We start from the raw sequence: 20,122 nt of genomic DNA on the forward strand, positions 1-20,122 counted from the left end.
ACAAGATTAGAGACAGAAGTATGTTACTTATGTATTTTTATATTTATTTATTGTGTATGTGTATGTATGTATCCCACCCTGCCTCCCAGAAGGATGACATACATAGAGTAAGTACATAGAATACAAGTAGAGGTATACATGTTTCTTTAAATGGACAATTTATAGAGTTGGTGCAGTGCACACCATACACTAAACAAAGGAAAAAGTGGCAAAGTGTGATGTTGCCAGATTTGCTACAGAACTGAAGATATAAATATAGCTTTCCATATGTTTAGTTTTCCATGTACTTGCAAGTTCTGCAGACACTTCAAAAGCTCTTTTCTAAAATTTCCTTATCTTACTAACATCTGCTTGTTTGCTTTTTCGTACTGTTACAATTTTTAGGGGCAGAGGAGTGTAGAAGAAACAGAGAGCCTCTTATATGTCCTCTTTGTAGATCTAAGTGGAGATCTCATGATTTTTATAGGTAAGGATTTGTTTTACCTGGGTCTTGGGTCTCCCATTTATGAGAATATAGTTAAAAGTTTATTATACAGTGACAAGAGTGGCTGTATACTATAGCCAGCGGGGATTTTTCACATTCCGCAATGTTAAATTGAAAATACCCCCCATGCCATTCTGATGCTTCCATAAGCTCATTTCAAAACAAAATCTTACAAACCTTAATAGTCCTGAACTCGGAAACGCTTGATTAACAACACTGTCAATTTTCATGTCGATATGCAAAACAGTCAGAGAGAACAGAGAGTTCAAAGTCTAAAAAGAGAGAAAAAAAACCCAGAGCCCTTTTGGACTTTTTTCTCTGAGAGTTCTCACAATCTGTCGAAATTCATTAAAAATCAGCCATGTTCACAGAGTACCTGTAATCCTAATACTGACCTTGCCCCATACTGTGACATTCATCTTCTGCAGTTTAAAAGTTTAAAAAATGCCTGGCTGATTTTTAATTAATTTAATAAATTCTGGCTGGAAGCCAATGATAAGGGCAGGCATGCTCAGTAAGAACCAGCTGTAAGTGTTCTAAAAGCCTCACAGCTGCTGGGCTTGGTTAATCAGGGCCCCCCACCCACACTAGACTTTGATTTCATGTGAGACAGTCATGGCTTCCCTCAGAGAATCCTGGGAAGTGTAGTTTGTGAAGGGTGTTGAGAGGGGACTCCTATTCCACTGACAGAGTTCCATTGGCCAGACTGGTTTAACAGTCAGCCACTCTGATTGAAGATCTGTGAGGGGAAAGGGCATCTCCTTGCAACTCTCAGCACCCTTCACTAACTACACTTCCCAGGATTCTTTGAGAGAAGCCATGACTGTCTAAAGTAAAATAAAGGTCTGGTGTGGATGTGGCCAGGGACAGCTTTGGTTTAAATTTGGGTGGGAGGCTACATGTGCCTGCTGTAGAATAAAAAGGTGAGGGAAATGCTGAAAAGCAATGATGCTGTTCACAGTGTTTTCCTTTTGGAAAGGAAAGGGTTTTCCCCTCTGCCCAGTGCCCACCCACCCAATCTCCTTCCCTGCCCCTCCCCAGGTCAGTGTTGGACTAGGTCCTGGGAGACCAGGGTTTGAATCCCCACACAGCCATGAAGGTCACTGGGTGACCTTGTGCCAGTCACTGCCTCTCCGCCTCAGAGGAAGGCAATGGTAAAACCACCTCTGAATACCATTTACCATGAAAATCCTATTCAAAGGGTCGCCATAAGTTTGGTCGACTTGAAGGCAATCCATTTCCATTTTCAAACATGATTGCACAGAAATAAATCCCATTGAACTCAAAAAGTATGCAAATGATCAAGCTAGGGTTGCCAGGCCCAGCCTCCAAGAGGTCTTCTATATCTTTAAAAGTTGTGCAGGGGGAAGGGAGAATTTCACCTTGGGTTTTTCTCATTACAGTGGTGCAAGAAAGCCTGCATTTGGCTGAATTTTTTCTTTTCTTAAAGATACAGAATCATTCTCAGGCCCTGAGCCTGGCAACCCTAGATCAAACCCACCCTCCCTTCTTCCTCCTATCCCCTCCCTCTTGCCCCTTCCTTTGCCCCTCTGTCCCCATCCCTTTCCAATCCCTCCTTCCCCTTCCTCCTCCTCCCCTTCCTCCTCCCCTTCCTCCTCCCCATGGTCAGTTTTACCTATCTTAAGCATGATTGCACACAAGTAAATACTGTTATGAGCATGGGGGTTGGGATGGATGATTCCTGTGGGTCCCCTTCCAACCTCTGATTTGGAATCCTATGCCTTGGGGACAAAAACTCACTCTGCTGGTCAGATGAGTCTCTCCTTTGTTAAGCAAATAGATTGGCCAGGTATGATACTGGGCCTATCAGTTGGCCAGCAACAGTGAATGGGCCAGGAAGACCCTTTTGTCATTGAAACTCTTCAGGAGAGCATCCCCCCCTTCCTGGAGCCCAGCAGAGGCTTACAGTTTTGAGTTCTGTCTAGAGAATTGCTGGGAACTGGAAGGCAGGCAGAGAGACTGACTCTCTGCACCATGGCCTTTGGGGTGCCTCCTGCAACCCAGATGGATATTGGACTTTTGATGCCTTGAACCCCTCCATTCTGAAGCTGAGGTTGGACTGTGTGTAAATAAACAAACCATATTTCATAAAGACACCGTAGTCTCCGCTGACCTTCTTTCCCAAAGGAAACCAAACCCTGGAGGAGCGCAGGGACCCCGGAAATCTCACCGCTCAGAGATTGGGGGAGGCGCACAACAATACCATTGAACTCTATAAGCATGCAAATGATCAAACTTGCCCTCCCCTCCCCCTTCCTTTGCCCCCCTCCAATATGCTCCTTCCCCCCCCTCCTCCCCCATGGTCAGTTTTTCCTATTCTAACCATGATTGCATAGGAGTAAATCCCATTGAACTCAATAAGCATGCAAATGATCAGACCTGCTTTCCCCCTCCTTCCCCTCTCCTCTCCCTTCCTCCTCCCCCTCTTCTTCCTCCTCCCCTGCCCACTCCAGCCCTCTCTCCCTCCCCCCGGTCAATTTTACCTATCCTGAACATGATTGCATGGGAGTAAATTGCACTGAACTCAACAAACATGCAAATGATCAAACCTTTTCTTCTCCTCCCCTCCAGCCTGCTTCCATCCCAGTCCTCCCCTCTGCCTTTCCTCCCCTCCCTCCTCCTCCTCTCCTCCTCATCCCCTGTGGTCAGTTTCACCTATCTTAAGCATGATTGCAGGGGAGTAAATCCCACTAAACTCATTAAGCATGCAAATGATCAATCCATTCTTGGGAAGCTTGCGCAGGATCCCATTTCTTACCTCCCAGATTAAAAAGCAGGAAAATTCACTAATAGGCAAAAAACCTTGCAGTTTAAGAATGTACCTATAGCCCACAGATACTTCTATCAAACTTTAAAAAGCAGGGAAATTGGGCAGCTATAATGAATGCACCAGGGGAGCAGGAGACCTGACCTCCTCTCTGATATATTGGACTGCCCTACAAATTCGTCAAAATGCAAGCGCAATTTAGGTTGGTCTTTCACAGTCCAATCCTCTTCCTGTGTAGCTTGGAAGAATTTGGTAACATGTGACTCTGAGCATATGGTGAGTGGTGGCAACCCCTGCACTCAGCCCAAATAATAGAAAGAAGACATGTGGTGTGCTGATCTTGTTTTAGCAGGGAGGAAGCAACATTATTAAGACAGTTGATATAGTTCAGATGGTCACTTTAAATATGTCTGATTTACTTTGCAATTTTAGTGAAGTTTCCTATAGGAAATCATTTTCTTTTGTTTCTATTTCTGTGAATATGTGAAGTACAGCAACACCTTGCAAAATTTACATTAAAAAAAACTCCAAACATAATTGTGGAATAATGGCACTCACTTCTGCAGAATAGTCTCCAGTGGACCTCAGGAGTGTCTCAATTTGCACAAGATAAAACAGTGGGAGGTGAAATATATTCTAGCAAAATGCTAGGTGTACTGTATGTTTTTGACTGTGCCCACCTTGCCTTAAATGAAGTGTTTTAAACACAGCAGCCTGAAAACATGCATCCTCTTTTTTCCAACAGCTAGAGTCATTCCTGAAGTAGCAACATATTTTAATCAGTCTGATTTTACACCAAACTGCAGTTTCAGATTCAACTGTTAATGCACTCAAAATAGAAATAGAACATAACCAACAATTTGAAACACAAAAGGCTGTCTTCACCATCATATGACGTTGACCAATAAAAAGGCATTGAAATTAATAAAAATAAATTTGACACAGATTTCTAGGATGAATAATGAGGGAAATAAAATTTTCTAGTTTAGATTCTCTGTAGAAACATTAGTAACACAGGAAAGAAGCAAAGTAAGAACACCAACAAACATACAAAAATATAATTCTCCATCTTTGGAGATGGCAGGTATTGCCACCACTCACCATATGCTCAGAGGCACATGTTACCAAATTCTTCCAAGCTACACAGCAAGTGGATTGGACTGTGAAAGACCAACCCAAATTGTGCTTGCATTTTGACAAATTTGTAGGGCAGTCTAACATATCAGAGAGGAGTTCAGGTCTCCTGCTCCCCTGGTGCATTCACTATAGCTGCCCAATTTCCCTGCTTTTTAAAGTTTGATAGAAATATCTGTGGGCTATAGGTACATTCTTAAACTGCAAGGTTTTTTGCCTATTAGTGAATAATATCTACATGCTTGCAAATACCTACTCATGGAAACATTTTTGTTTTTCCTTGTTTACAGCCATGAGTTGCCAAGCCCTGTTGATTCTCCTCCTGTTCTTCGTATTGTCCCGCAGCAAACTCAGCAGCCTACTACTGGCTCACCGAGGAGGAGTCAAGATAGTAATTTTAATCTTACTCATTATGGGGTTCAGCAAATCCCTCCTGCCTATAAGGATTTAGCTGAGCCATGGATTCAGGTATACTAAATTTCTAAAGGAAACGTTAATTTAAACCAGTTGCTGTATATTTTTGTGTTCCAATCTTCTGTTTTATACCAAACAGCACGAACAGGCTTGCACTGCTTCTGGCTAAGTTGTGTTCTATTCTTTGTTATGTGCAAGTGTGTTGGGTTCTTATTCTGGGACGGCAAAGTGCATGATTTTTCTGGCTGCCGTTGTTCAGATGTGGCTGAAATCACTTAAATGACATAAGAGATACAGTTAACATGTTTGTGCCATATAGATGCCATCAATGTAATTAAGATCATTTTAAGGTCTTTCGCTGAGACCCTGCTCTGGATTCCCCCCACCTTCAGAAATGAATTTGGTGGATATTTGGGGGTAGAGCCTTTTCTTATAGTAGCAACCAGACTTTGAAATATCCTCCTCAGCCATATTTGTTAGGTACCTATATTGTTTGCTTTTAACTGCTAGTTTAAAACGTCTTGTACATTTACAAGAAATTTGTCTTGTAAATGTGAAAATTTTGTGTTCGTATATTTTGCATGTTGATGATAGACAGAAAAAGTCCAGTACCATTGACTTGGAGCACTTCTCCAATTGCCTTCATTATTCATTGACGTGGCAGAGGGCTTTTTCAGTGGTGGTTCCCTGGCTTTGCGATTTCCTCCCGAAAGAGGCTTGCCTGGCACCTATATTACAATCCTTTCACCATCAGACTAAAACATTTGTATTTACCCAAGCATTTTAAATTGTCTAAACCTTGGTTTTTAATTGCTTTCTTTTATCATTTTTATTCTTGTATTGTAGAAATAATTTGTGATATGCGTTGTGTTACACATTCAGATGAAGTCTGAATTGGATGAAGGGTGGTACATAAGTGTTTCAGCTAAGCAAAATAGCTGGGCTGGCATCCCCATAACTCCCAAGCATTTTTATTGTTTGCCAGTATTAGACTTTGTTCAATCTTGGAAGCTTAGAGCCCAATCATAGATTTGGGCTATGGAAAACAAGAAGATGCTGAATTCTAAATTACATTGTGGGAGTTCATATTTTTCTTCTCTTACTGCACTTCATTTCAACCAATCTTTACTTACTGTATTCATCAAATAATGCCTGACTATAAACACCAGACTAATATTTTATAAAATGGCGGTATATAAATATATTATAATTAAATAATAGTGAACGGAAAAACTTACCTGACTCTGTTGCATCTCCATTGTCTTCAAACTGGTATGGTAACAAGCTGATTCAAGAATGCAATATACTCTTCCGTGTGCAACTTTCAAGTCCAGATGGAATGTTATATATTTCCGTTTAAATACTTGAGCTCATCAAATGTGTTCTTAAGTGTTTTCCTGTCTGTCTTTTAGGTTTTTGGAATGGAATTAGTTGGCTGCTTGTTTTCTCGAAACTGGAATGTACGTGAGAATGCCCTTAGACGTCTCTCCCATGATGTTAGTGGTGCTCTCTTATTGGCTAATGGTGAAAGCACTGGAAATTCTGGAAGCAGCAGCGGAAACACCACAAGTGCTGGAACTGTAGGAGCAGCTAATGGGTCATCACAGACCAGTATCTCAGGAGATGTGGAGTCCTGCTGTAGTGTACTTTCCATGGTGTGTGCTGACCCTGTCTACAAAGTCTATGTTGCTGCTTTAGTAAGTAGCTTATTTCCTAATACTAAACTTTCAAAAACCTATTTACAGTTTAGAGATGGGAAGCACTAATTAACCAGTCACCAGAGGGGTTGAATTTGGTGACAGCAAAAGAATGACTCTCAAGCTGATTTTTTTGTACGCTCAAAATAAAATAGTGGCCTTGATCTCACTTATTGTAGATTTAACTAAGCCCATTTCATACATTCATCAAAATCCAGACTTTGAATAGTATGAAAAACTTCTCTCTGCAATTTCCTCTCTCCTGCACCAGTTTTTTTTTAAGGAAGTAAATCTTGTGAAAAGTGTCTTGGTGCAATCCTATACTTCCATTGAATTCTTGATTCCCACAGGAACTTGTATGTTATGGTAGAGGGCAGGGGCTTGCAGTACTTTATCACAATATTCCATTATCTGTTCCCAGTGAATGCTTATTTAATGTAAAAACATTATGACACAACTCTATGCATTCAGGTTCTTGGTGCAGTATTTGAAGTATTTTATCGGTATGTTCAGTTCCTCAAATTAGGACAAGTGTAAGATGAATGTCACTTCCCCGTTTACCTCCAGCATCATTCCATTCTTAGTTCAGCCAGTAGGAGGCAGATCACAAATAAAATCTTGAAAGTCCAGAATAGACTCTGCTCCCTCCTAATGGAGCCTGTTAGGCTTTTAGCAGAGGAGGCAGGCTCTTTAGCAGAGGTAACATGTCATTTTTCTGTGGAATGTTATCAAAAGGGACTCATATTATGAGACAGATGCATAGGCTGGCCATCCTCTTTATGATCTGTTTCTATTTGGCCTGCCAGACTGGACTGTTCTCTGTGCTATATAAAGCATATAAGGTATAGTGATGTGGCATCTTAAATGCTAATAAATTTGTAGGCAAAAGCTGGATCTGTTGTATTTTCCTACAAAAATTGCCTCTTTCTTACACATTTGTATCCTGCAATTAATTTATTAATCTGTTGCACAGAAGTTGGTGTGTGCTTGTATCCAGTAGACCAACTACTGCTATTCTTCTAGAATGTATAAAGTGTATGCATCAGTTTGTTTGTTTGTTAAAAAAATATTTTTCCCCTTTCCTAGAAAACATTAAGAGCCATGCTGGTATATACACCCTGTCAAACCCTGGCAGAAAGGGCAAAATTGCAACAACTTCTAAAGCCAGTTGTGGAGACTATATTGGTAAAGTGTGCAGATGCTAACAGGTATAGTGTTTTCATTCTGTTCAAACATTTTGCAAATCTATATCCAATTTTTTTTCCATAAAAGATTAAGGACAAATTTGAGGCTGTTGATTTATGTACGTGCAGGTCTGTATTTGAAGTGATAATGGCCTGGAAATGTGCAATTGGTTATAAAACAAAATAATTCCCAGTTGTTCTATAAAATATGTAGGTATTGTTTTCCTAGATGTTTTGTTAGTGTGATATTGATACAGCGGACTTCATTTTTCTATAATAAATATTTTCCTAGAAAGCTGTGCAAATGCTCAGATTTTTTTAAAAATAGGGTGGGATTTGCCCTTGTTGTAGTTGGTTGTGCACATTATCAGATGTGTCATAATGTTGCACAATGGATGTACATTATAAGAGGTCTGTGTGCCATCCTACGTATGGGTCTGTACATGCACAGGCAGAGACAGTGTCTTCTCTGATCCTGCCAACTTGTAGTAAAACAGTCCCTCCAAGAGAATCTGGGCTCTGCTAGATAACAGGCAGCTTTTCTACTCTTTTTTGCCTTGGTGCCAAACAGTTGTCTAAGAGGGCACAAGACACTCCCCAAATACTTCAGTTCTGACTGAGCCAACAGTGAGCATATTAGGCTGCCTTGAAATGGTTGGCTTTGCCCAAGTCAGAACAGCCTCTTATGAAAGCAAAGTCAAAACAAAATTTACCACTTTGCCAAACAAAGTTTCCACTGACTTGGCATAAAAACTGGATCACATAGTACTACAGAAATAGAGAAATTTCAAGAGATTATATGAATTCCAAAGATGATGCCCTAGATTGAAATTCCATCTCTGACATCTAACCTAGAGCATCATTTTTGGAAGGTGAAGGTGACAGACCCTACAGGAACTGAGTCAAGAGCACAATTCATCCTCCTCAAGACTACCCGCTCCACAGCAACACACACATCCAGTAAAGTCAGAGTTACAGCCCAAGCTAAAGTATCCAGCTTATCACTTATAAAGCCTTCAGTGTGGAAGGCATGTGTGTGATACTGCCATCAGAGCCCACCCAACCAGCTAAGAGGAAATTACACAGGTTGGACAGAGTCTAAATAGATGCCACCTTAAAACTGAGGATGAAGAAAGAGTCTTAGTTGCAGACTTGACATGGCAAAGTCATATGACCCATCCACAGGGAGAGCAATGGAAAATCCTTACTTTTGTGTCACCTTTTGAATCACAGCCTTCTTTTAGTTTCTTAAAAGTATATTAATAGAAGCTTGTTGAAATTGATAAAATAAAGTGTTAGTGAAGTATGAAAAGTGTTCCTAATTTTGCCATACTGTTTTTAGAAATATCCTTGTTACATAATAATAATAATAATATTTAATTTGTTTGTCGCCTATCTGGCAATTAGCCACTCTAGGCGACGTACATTAAAATGAGATAAAATACAAAAATTCAAATGCAATCACATAATAACAATAAATAAAATATTGGACAGTCATCGGTACATATAAAAACAGTTATAATAGCAGCATACGACAGATGACAAAATCATGGAGATTTACCCATCCCAAGGACCTCATAGGCCTGTTGGAATAGCCATGTCTTCAGGGCCTTGCGGAATACGTCTAGGGAAGGGGCATGTCGGAGATCACATGGGAGGGAGTTCCAGAGAGTGGGGGCCACCACAGAAAAGGCTCTCTCCCTAGTACCCACCAACCTAACTGTTTTGGTTGGCGGGATTGAGAGAAGGCCTTGTGTGGCTGATCTAGTATCTATCTACATGATAGGTTCTATGGTTGTTGTAAAAATAAAACAGAAACATCGAGCTGTTCTTTCAAAATTCATCTGATACAGACTGTGTTGTTGTTTTTACTTTTTATAGCCGCACAAGCCAACTTTCAGTTTCAACACTCCTGGAGATGTGCAAGGGCCAGGCTGGAGAGCTGGCAGTTGGTAGAGAAATACTTAAATCTGGTAAAACTTCAGTGTATATTTAGTTATATATTGCCATCAATGTACTTAGTCCTTTGTGGAGTACCATAAGCAAAAAACATACTTGCCTCTCACTGACTCTGTTAAAATTTAGATCATGGGATTCTTGGGCCAATGGTAGCAAGGGATGAACGTGAGCAAATGTGGTTACACATACTTAGATTTGGTTGTTCATGAGGGCTGGAGGATTGACTTCATAGACATGGGTTTTGAGGAGGAATTTTAAGTGGTAGAGGAGAAAAGCTAAGAAATAACTGTATATGATCAGTCATTTAATTCTTAAGAAAAATATTTGGAATTTACAATGTGGTATAGTCCTATATTTAATACTGTTGGAAACTGCAAACACAAATGTAAGTATTAGCAGTTACCAGACCACCATTAATTTAGCTCATTTGGTTATGGAGCCTATTTCTCCCTCACCCCCAGGAATCCCTCTAATGAATGGAAGACCTTATTTGGTTTCAATTCTGCATCTTCATAACTATATGAATATCCCATTTAAATCATTGCCCTGATGACCATCATTCTGTATAAAGTACAGTAAAAGTAATAACAAGCCCCAGTTCACGGTTTTGCATTCTAAATTAAGGACAAGGGATGGAGAGAAGAGACAGTGTGAAGTTGTGAGATGTTAGGTATAACAGGGGAATTAAAAGAAAAGGAGTAAGTGGGTAGAAATTAAAGATCGAAGTAGAAAAACAAAGGGAGAAAAGGGGCTTTGTTTTGTTTTTAAGGAGGGATGGGAGAAGCAAGCTGAGTGCCTGAAGGAAGAATTCTATACATAGGTTGAAGCAGAAGAGAAGATACAAGCAATAAATTAGATTAGAAAGAGAAGGTGTAATAAGTGAATTGATTTTGGATGGAAAGTAGAACAGAGAACAGATCATTTACCATCTTCTGTTTCCATTTACATTTGAAGTTTTTGAACTTATACAAAGCTTGGGTAAGTGGAGAAAATGAAATATGTGATATTGCAAAAGTGTTTATTGATTTGACAAGCAGCAAAATTCAGAGTAGAAATAAGAGGTTTAAAGTGAGAAACTGGAAGACAAAGAATAAACACATTAAAATCAGTGATGCAACCAATGATGCAATAATCGTTGAGGGGTGTGCACACTACTAGTGTGGTATTGCAGGCCTAGGGTTGTATCCAACTAAGTTATACTTGGAGTAGATCTGCTAAAAAATAATGGACTCAAGTTAGCCATGTCCATTAATTTCAGTGGGCCTAGTCTGAGTAGGACTATTGTTAGATACAACTCTTAGTATGCAATTAGTAAAATTTTGATTCAGTGACTACCCCTGAATCAGAAGAATTTGAGAGTTGTTTGAACATGGCACTGAATGCAGAATTATACTTTCTAGTCTTTAATAAATAAAGATAGTAGTACTAAGATGCTTGTAATGATAGTTGTAACCTTTAAAACATTCATCTGATGTGTGAGCTCTTGCTGTAAGCTTTTAACAGTTGGGAATGAAATGTGAGTGAAGGACAAATCTGTCCAAGCTCATTCAGTCTGGGAACTTTATAGCTTTTAAAAAAACTTTAAAATAGTTCTTCTAATACAGATTTACTTCAGAGGCAAATAAAATAGCACTGGTGAAACTCTGCACTAGCTGGGAATTCTGAAAAAGGGTAGCAACAAGTAGCAAGTCATGTGAAATGGAAAAATTAACTTGGCTGAAAAGGGAAACCCTTTGTTAAAACATCACATAAAATGATCTATTTTGGTGATACAGGTTTAATTTTCTGTTTAATCCTTTTTTGTAGGGTCCATTGGTATTGGTGGTATTGATTTCGTCTTCAGTTGCATCCTTGGAATGCTACCTGAATCAAGCAATTGGCAAGCATTACTTGGGCGCCTTTGTCTTATCGATAGACTGCTGTTGGAGTTTCCTGGTGAATTTTATCCTCACATTGTCAGTGGGGATATTTTACAGGCAGACAATGTAGCAGACAGGTACTACTTTAGAAAACCTTGTATGTTTTGTTGTAAGTTCTCATCCAGTGTCAGAATTTCACTGGTTCGGAAAACAAAAATTTTACATCAAAAACACTTTTGGTTAACCAAACCATTGTTGACTTGTTACTTTAATTACTTAGTACACTTCTTTTTTTGCAGAGACATTAACTGTGCTTTAATATTTACTTTTAGATACAAAAAGCTGCTGTCGTTGTTAAGCTTTGCTCTGCAATCAATTGACAACTCCCACTCGATGGTTGGCAAATTGTCACGCAGGGTATTTTTAAGTGCTGCCAGAATGGTTGCAAGAGTACCCCAGGTATTTGTTAAACTGTTAGAAATGTTGAGTACGACGAGCTCAACACATTATACGAGAATGCGTCGGCGATTAATGGCTATAGCAGATGAAATGGAAATTGCAGAAGCCATCCAGCTAGGTATGGAGGAGATACGTTCCGGTGAATGCAGGCATGAATTTGCACAGCCACCAGTTCCTGATAACTCTCCAGAATCCACAGAGAGCAATACTCCGAATAACACAATCCAGTTATTAGGGAAAAATGGAAAAGGATTTGGTGATAAAAAACTAAGTGCCAGTCCAGAGGACATTTCTGACACAGTGGCTGGTATTTGCTTGGGACTTTCTGTTTCTTCAGGAACAATGGAGCAGCCAAAGCCAGCCATTCAAACAAAAGGCAGACCCCATGGTCAGTGCTTGAACTCTTCTCTCTCATCCTGTCATTCCCAGTCAGTATTCCCAATTTTGTCTTCCCCCACTACCCCATCTGTACCCACCGGTGCTGATGTTTCTAAACTAAGACCTCAGGGGTTTGTTCCCTGCAAAATACCTTCTGCTTCTCCTCAAATGCAACGTAAGCTTTCTCTCCAGATTCAAATAAACTGTGCTGAACATAAAGAATCAGAAAAACTTTCTCCTGTTTTTACACAGGCCAGGCCTTTGCCATTCAGTCATATACATCGGCCAAAGCCATCTCGACCTATTCCATGTGACATGAACAAACAGGGGGAACCCTCCAAAAATAGCATGACACTTAATTTAAATGATATATCACAGTGTGATAGTAATAGTAGTAGCAGTAGTGCAGTTATACCAAGTGAAGAGACAGTTTTCACCCCTGTAGAAGAAAAACGTAGTCAACTGGATATTAATACAGAACTCAATTCCAGTATGGAGGATTTACTTGAGGCATCAATGCCAACGAGTGATGGAACAGTCACGTTCAAGTCTGAAGTGGCAGTTCTGTCTCCTGAACGTGCAGAAAATGACAACACGTACAAGGATGATGTCAGTCATAATCAGAAATGCAAGGAAAAGATGGAGGCTGAAGAAGAGGAAGCTTTAGCTATTGCCATGGCAATGTCAGCATCTCAGGATGCCCTTCCAGTAGTTCCTCAGTTGCAGGTTGAAAATGGTGAAGATATCATAATTATTCAGCAGGATGTGAGTACACTGTTTTTTTGTATTTTCTTAAGACTACCTGTATTTACAGTTGTACAATGCATTTCTCATGTATGATTTGGCAAAGAAAAGAAAAAAGACAGTTTTGCCTTTGGAAACAAGACTCTTCAGACTTAGTGGGTTATATCCGGCTACAGTGCCTTGCAAAAGTAATCAGACCCCTGACCAATGCTCTCATATTACTGAATTACAAGTGGCACATTGTAATTTCATTCCATGTGATATTTTATTTTGAAGCACATACCTACCCCAAAAGACTTAAAGCTGTTACTGCAGTGAAAGGTGGCTCAACCAAATATTAATGTGTGGGGGTTGAATACTAATGCAAACAACATGTTTCAGTTTTATGTTTCTTACAAACATTTCCCAACATAAAACCAATGTCACCTTACAATTGATTTTGAGTTTCAGTGTTTCAAAATAAAATATCACACAGAACGAAATTATAATGTACCATTTGTAATTCTGTAATATGAGAGCGTTGGTCAGGGTCTGATTACTTTTGCAAGGTACTGTATGTCGCTCAGCTGATGGTAAGTCTTCTGTCAATAGAACAGGGAGGGAAATACTTTTCAGCTGTAGCCCTTCCATGCCCCTGTAAACCTGCTCCAGAAGGCTGGGGCCATTCTGCAGGGGGAGGGAGAGATAGTGAAATATTGTTTCCTTCACTTTTCCACTGATGAAAGACTCACTTATCAGCTAAGCAACAGGGTTGGATGCAGCCCATTAAATTAGCTACTGGTGTGAATTGGAGGTGCTGATCTTGTGGAAGTCATTTAAAAATCAATGGGTGGCACAAGAGTATTTAGAGCAGTAGGGAGAAAAAGTAGAAAGCACAGAAGGATTTGGACATGACACAGTTTTTCTACACCAACTGGATGGGTAAAGCAAGTGCACAGATGCAAACAAAACCAACTGTCTTTTGGCACCTTTTAAAGACAAGCAGACTTATTATGGGACAAACTTCCATGAGCGAAAGTACATTTCATCAGATGCAACAGGTGTGTGTGTTATCTTTACACCTGTCATGTAAATGAATTAAAATGAGGGGGGGAAAGGAATTGTAAAGCTGCGGCAAATATGGTCATGGACTTGAGGCTGAGAAGTCAGCTAAAAGGTTGGAAAAGGGAAAGGATTAAAGAAGTAGAAATGGGATCACTAGCTGTAAATGTAAAGGGCTAACAAAATAAAATTTCAAGGAAAGCTTAGCTGCATTTTGTTGGGTTCTTATGTCACTTTCCCCCTGAGAGTCAGCTTACTTGGAAAAATTGGCATACTTTGGACTTCTATGACATGTCCATAAAAATAGCTACATGCCAAGCTCAAATTCATTTGCTTATATAGCAGAACTGGGGAATATAGGAAATTGTAATAAATGACTTGTTATCTGCACATGACGGAAGAGAAGAGGGTTTACTGATAACATCAAGCCTAAATGAATAAAAGGTGATGGTAGGAGTAATAACTGAATAGTCACCTAGAGCTGAAAGAATAAATTAGGGTGGACATGAAGGGAAGAGTCCTCTTTGAGATCAGATTAATTATGCATTCAGCATAGAATCTCAATAGAACATACAAAATGCAATGTAGAGGTAGGACTAAAAAGTATCTGGTGGAAATTATTTTGCTCAGAGGTGGGATACAGGCATGTTAAGCCTTGCAGTTTGCATTCCTGCCCTTTTTGCACCCAGTGGAATTTCACTGCTTCAAGACGAATTCAGCATTTACCCTCTGCTAATTTGGTTACCTTCGTATGGACAGTAGAGGATACTGACTGGTATATCCTCTAACCTTGCATGACAACCTCCACCAGTCAGCAAGATACAAAAGGTTGTCAATGGAAGCTCCCTGTGATGCGTACCAAACATTACAAATGTTGAAGCAATCAAAAGCATACACACACAATCAATCAATCAGTTTATTTTGCGGTCATTGACCCGTCATATACACACACATATATAGTGACAATTCTAAACTGTACAGTGATAATCTAATTGCAGATACATAGTTGCAATTTGTTATCTGTCACTGGGAAATCATTGTTTCTCCAATGATTCTCTAGGGATTTCCTTGCATTCCTTGACCATGTTTCCCCACTTTGTTTTTGTGTGTAAGATCTTTGAGGTGAGAGATATATTCTGGTGATACTTCCAAACATGAGTAGAGATGTAAAATAGCCGGAAACTTTGAAGTCATGGGCAGAAAGTTTTTTCTTGTTTTTTTCCCAGGAAAAAAAAGCAATTTTGGGGAAAATAGAAAAATAGGCACAACTTATTTTTTTTAATATCCTTTATAGATCAAAAGTCATTTGTTACATTTGTAACATAAAATGTATTGTGTATAACTTGGTTTGCCATTAAATTATCCATATGTGGTGTGTTAAAATTACAATTTATTCAGACAATAATTACAAATTGAATTTACTTTTTTAATTTTACATTTTTGTTACAAATGGAGCTACAAGCTGCTGAACTGTAAGGAATCAAGCATCTCTTTTGTTTTGCCAATTTATGAGGAGAAGGCAAAAAACAATAAACACAAGATAAACTATTACATACTCTGAAAAATATGTCTCCTCCACAGTGTCAGGCAGACACGAAGTGCTCATTTCCATTGAAAGTGCTGAGAAAAAGAAGGGAGAAACCAAGACTCAATACCACATGAAATTTAATCAGTCTCATTTTCTGAGCTATCACTATCAATTTTTACTGCTTTTGATTCTTCATCATATTTATCATTAATTTTGACAAACTGAAGGTTTGCCTGGATTGAAACAAGCTTCTATACACTTTTCCGTATCATAGCTCAAAATTTTCAATTTTTCCGATTCAGGGGGAAAACACATAAAAAACACTTTTAAAAAGAGATTTTTATCTGAATTTTCAGTTTTTTCTGTGCCTTCACTTCTCTAAACATGAGATTTAATTAGGTGTGCAATTTGAAAAAGAAATGTTAAAACTGATTAGTGTACTTTAAGAATTTGAACAAAATTCTATATTCAGGTACTGAAAGTGAATGGATTTTCTTGGGATTGTTAAAAACAGGGCAGGTCTCCTATGGACTCTTGAGAAGCTGTCATACGGTCTGTGTGTTTTGGAATTCTTACAATTCATAATACTTTTTAAATGTATTTATCATTTTCTTGGATAATTCTGGGTGTTGTATGTTCATAAGACAGCTAATTGTTTAATTTGTAGACACCAGAGACTCTGCCTGGGCATACCAAAGCAAAGCACCATTACAGGGAAGATATGGAATGGCTTAAAGGTCAACAAATTGGCCTTGGTGCCTTTTCTTCATGTTATCAAGCTCAGGATGTTGGAACTGGGACATTAATGGCAGTGAAACAGGTAAATGTTCCTCTGTGGTTTGGTGAATATTTTATCAGCATTAATGAAATGTATGGAAAAGTAAATCAAGGTGTGCAAGCATAACTTAGTTGTACAGAGGCCTAGAAAGATTTGTTATTGATTATATTGATTCTGCAAATTTTGACCCTGGTTGCCTTGACGCATGTATCTTGAGGAAATGTATCTTTTTTTCAAAATAGTCTTGGCTTTTTCTTCTAAGGGCTTGTAGTGAAATCCATTTTAAAGGTGATCATTGTGTAGTGAATATAGTTGTGTAGTCCATCTTGTTTGAAGAAGGTTTATATGAATTCAGTGTCTGCTCTGTGTCAGATGTAGCTGCTGTATATGCATGGGCTCTCTAGCAAGATCTCAAACATGCAAGAATGTCTTATGTAGCAACTCTGACCAGGTAAATATATAAAGGCAGGGAAGGCCCTGGACTATTGGGAAAGTGATAATCAAACTGCCTTATTTCTAGGCAGCTTGACACACTTAGTTCTCCCCAAATAATCTTTATTAGTAAATAAAAAGGGGGAAAACAAGTACATGTTCACTTGTGTGGTACAGTGTGATTGTTTGTTTTGTTGCACTTCCCATGCCATGGTTTGTACATTTCTCCTACAAGGGTTTCTCTCTATGTATGAGGTGGCTGCCTGGAGTTGCATGAGGGAAGGAATAAATAGTTATGAAGACCTTGTTCCCACCCAACCACAGAAAGCAAGAGACATAGTGGTAGAGTCAGGCAGTCTTATCATATGTTGAACCTCTCCTTGAAGGTGTTCAACATGGTGTCTAGTTTCAATTGCAACAATGTTGGTTGCTATTTGTGCTGCTGGAGCTAAACTCAAGTCAAAAGATCAAGCTGATTGTTAGTTGTTGAAGCAATATCTGACCTGGCCTTGTATGAAACAGGTGACATATGTCAGGAATACATCATCTGAGCAAGAAGAGGTGGTAGAAGCCTTGAGGGAAGAGATAAGGATGATGAGTCATCTGAATCACCCTAATATCATTCGAATGCTGGGTGCTACATGTGAGAAGAGCAACTACAATCTCTTTATAGAATGGATGGCAGGTATGTGTGCCCCAAACCTGCATTCATCTCCCTCTTCCTCTCTCTACATTTATAAGTTTGTATCTGGTTGTAACTTGTCATTCTACTCCTGAAATGATCTACTGGCTGTGGTGGTATGTATAAGAACATAAGAAGAGCCTGCTGGATCAGGCCAGTGGCCCATCTAGTCCAGCATCCTGTTCTCACAGTGGCCAACCAGGTGCCTGGGGGAAGCCCGCAAGCAGGACCCGAGTGCAAGAACACTGTCCCCTCCTGAGGCTTCCAGCAACTGGTTTTCAGAAGCATGCTGCCTCTGACTAGGGTGGCAGAGCACAGCCATCACAGCTAGTAGCCATTGATAGCCCTGTCCTCCATGAATTTGTCTAATCTTCTTTTAAAGCCATCCAAGCTGGTGGCCATTACTGCATCTTGTGGGAGCAAATTCCATAGAACAAGAAGATGATGATAGAATGCTTCTGTGGAACTTCAGCAGGTAGTAGCAATCGTCCCCTTATTCTCCCAGTGATTTAGCATGATTAGAAACCCCTACTTCTAACTGGCAAGTGAGCTATACACATACTAGTAACATCTAGGCTGGATTTCTGTAGCACATTATACTCTTTGAAGAGCTTTTGAAAACTGCACCTGGTACACAGAATCAGCCAGATTGCTAATGAGCCAAGCACAAAATACATACCTACACTAAAAATAACTTTACTGGGTGCCAGTTTATCTCTGGGCTCAATTTAAAATGTTGGTCTTAACCTTTAAATGTTGGTCTTAACCTTTAAAACACTAAACTTGAGACTTTGGGGGGGGGGTTGAAGGGCCTCTCATCCCACGTGAACCTGCCTGCCAATTTAGATTTGCCTTGGGTTGAACCTGGGAACTTTTGCATACAAGGTGCATGTTCTGCCACTGAGCTATGATCCCTTTGCTTAATAGTTCTGAGATACCAGGAAAAGTATATCTTTCTCATTTTTAGTTTTTCATTGTATTAATTTCACTATTCTAAGCCACCTTGAAGTCTTGGCAATGAGGCTGGGTAAAAAATTATGTAAATAAATGTGCATTCCAAAAGATTGTCTGACACTGAGTCGCCTGCTCCTTGGAATAAGAACCTTTGTACTTCAAGATGGAGAAAGTAAACAGAAAATTGATTAGGCAGGACACTTGTGCTCATGGTAATGAGCAACAGAAATGAGAGTCTTACAGTGAATGTTGTGAGACAAGGAAGAGGCTGAGATTTGGAAATAAAAGTGTGACTGGAGGCTGTGTTCCAAAATAGTGTGGAAGGTGATCAAGTGAAAGTGAATGGTAGAACATATTTTCATCCACATTCCTACCACCTTTTTCTCCAGAAAGTATAAGTGTGTGCCTGTCAAACAATTGATCATTGCATCAATCAGCTATCTGAGGTGGTGTGAGTAGAAAAGGAACTGATTTGGACCACCTTCATCTTCCAGACAACTGATTGATGCAGTTTGCCAATTTTGTAGGATGCCTCCGTGTGCAAAGGACCTATTGGCATTCATAATTCCTTACTCAATAGGGATTCCTTTACATTTTGAGGCCCCCCTCAGTGGTTTGGGAAACATGTTAAATTAGCTGCAGGATTTGTCCGCTCTCCTATATTCTACAATTCAGAGCTGTACTTCAGATGAGAACAATTGCATTTTTAAAAATGCTTTAATAATCATCAAACAGAAATACTAATTTTTCAAAATTTATGTAGAAAATTATTTTGTTAATGTTCAAAGTATGTTATATGGAAGGAAGTAGATGGAATATTTTGATAAAGTATAGCTGATTTCTTAAAGATAATGAAATCATTAAATATTAAATATTAAAATCTAATGGAATGTGAGGACAACTTTATGAGAAGTATTGCAAAGCAGAACAATAAGCATCTGAGAAAAAATTGTCGTGGAACAATTTATTTTACAGTATGAATTTGATCTTGCAGCCTCAGCACTGAGCAAAACAATTTCGTCATGTCTGTAAACTGACTTAATCCAAAGAGTAGAATGTAAATGATGTAATATTATGATTACTGCATGTACTACTGTCCCTGATAACAGAAATCATCCAAACAAAAAAAGGACCCCAAAAGTGAATTCATAAAGTTGTCCTTAAAACTCTTGCAGTTATCTGTATTGTCTATCAAATTTTGCAACTCTTTCAATGGTAGTAAAATCCAGTTTCTCTTCATGAGCAGTGTAATGTTGACTAAAATGTTACTACTTATCTTCCAGGGGGATCTGTTGCTCATTTATTAAGTAAATATGGAGCCTTTAAAGAATCTGTGGTTGCAAACTACACAGAACAGTTGCTTCGTGGCCTTGCTTACCTTCACGAAAATCAGATAATTCACAGAGATGTCAAAGGTAAGGATAGTGTTACTATAGTTAGACAGACTGATATATAATTTCAGTTCTCTAATGGGAAGAAATAATTATTTTCACTTGCTCAGGTTTACTTAGCATCATTGGTAACATGGCTTTTTGTACAGTCCCTTCTGTAGTTTAGAATTATTAATTCTCCCTTAACTTGGTCCAAAGAGCATCTTCCCCAGTATT

The 20,122-nt window shown here is 39.1% G+C and overlaps 1 protein-coding gene across 2 annotated transcripts in view; it reads left to right on the forward strand.

Moving 5' to 3' along the window:
• The window catches only part of MAP3K1 (mitogen-activated protein kinase kinase kinase 1), an 86,984-nt gene that overhangs the window by 54,515 nt on the left and 12,347 nt on the right, over positions 1-20,122 (forward strand). For both annotated transcript variants that reach the window (XM_061618230.1, XM_061618240.1), the window contains exons 8-17: positions 385-466; positions 4,697-4,874; positions 6,233-6,517; positions 7,604-7,725; positions 9,583-9,674; positions 11,467-11,656; positions 11,852-13,121; positions 16,337-16,489; positions 17,402-17,564; positions 19,799-19,930. In XM_061618230.1, coding sequence (XP_061474214.1) covers positions 385-466; positions 4,697-4,874; positions 6,233-6,517; positions 7,604-7,725; positions 9,583-9,674; positions 11,467-11,656; positions 11,852-13,121; positions 16,337-16,489; positions 17,402-17,564; positions 19,799-19,930 — 2,667 coding nt within the window. The remainder of the gene's footprint in view (positions 1-384; positions 467-4,696; positions 4,875-6,232; positions 6,518-7,603; positions 7,726-9,582; positions 9,675-11,466; positions 11,657-11,851; positions 13,122-16,336; positions 16,490-17,401; positions 17,565-19,798; positions 19,931-20,122) is intronic.

This window comes from Rhineura floridana, chromosome 1 (assembly GCF_030035675.1).
Source record: "Rhineura floridana isolate rRhiFlo1 chromosome 1, rRhiFlo1.hap2, whole genome shotgun sequence".
Taxonomy (NCBI): domain Eukaryota; kingdom Metazoa; phylum Chordata; class Lepidosauria; order Squamata; family Rhineuridae; genus Rhineura; species Rhineura floridana.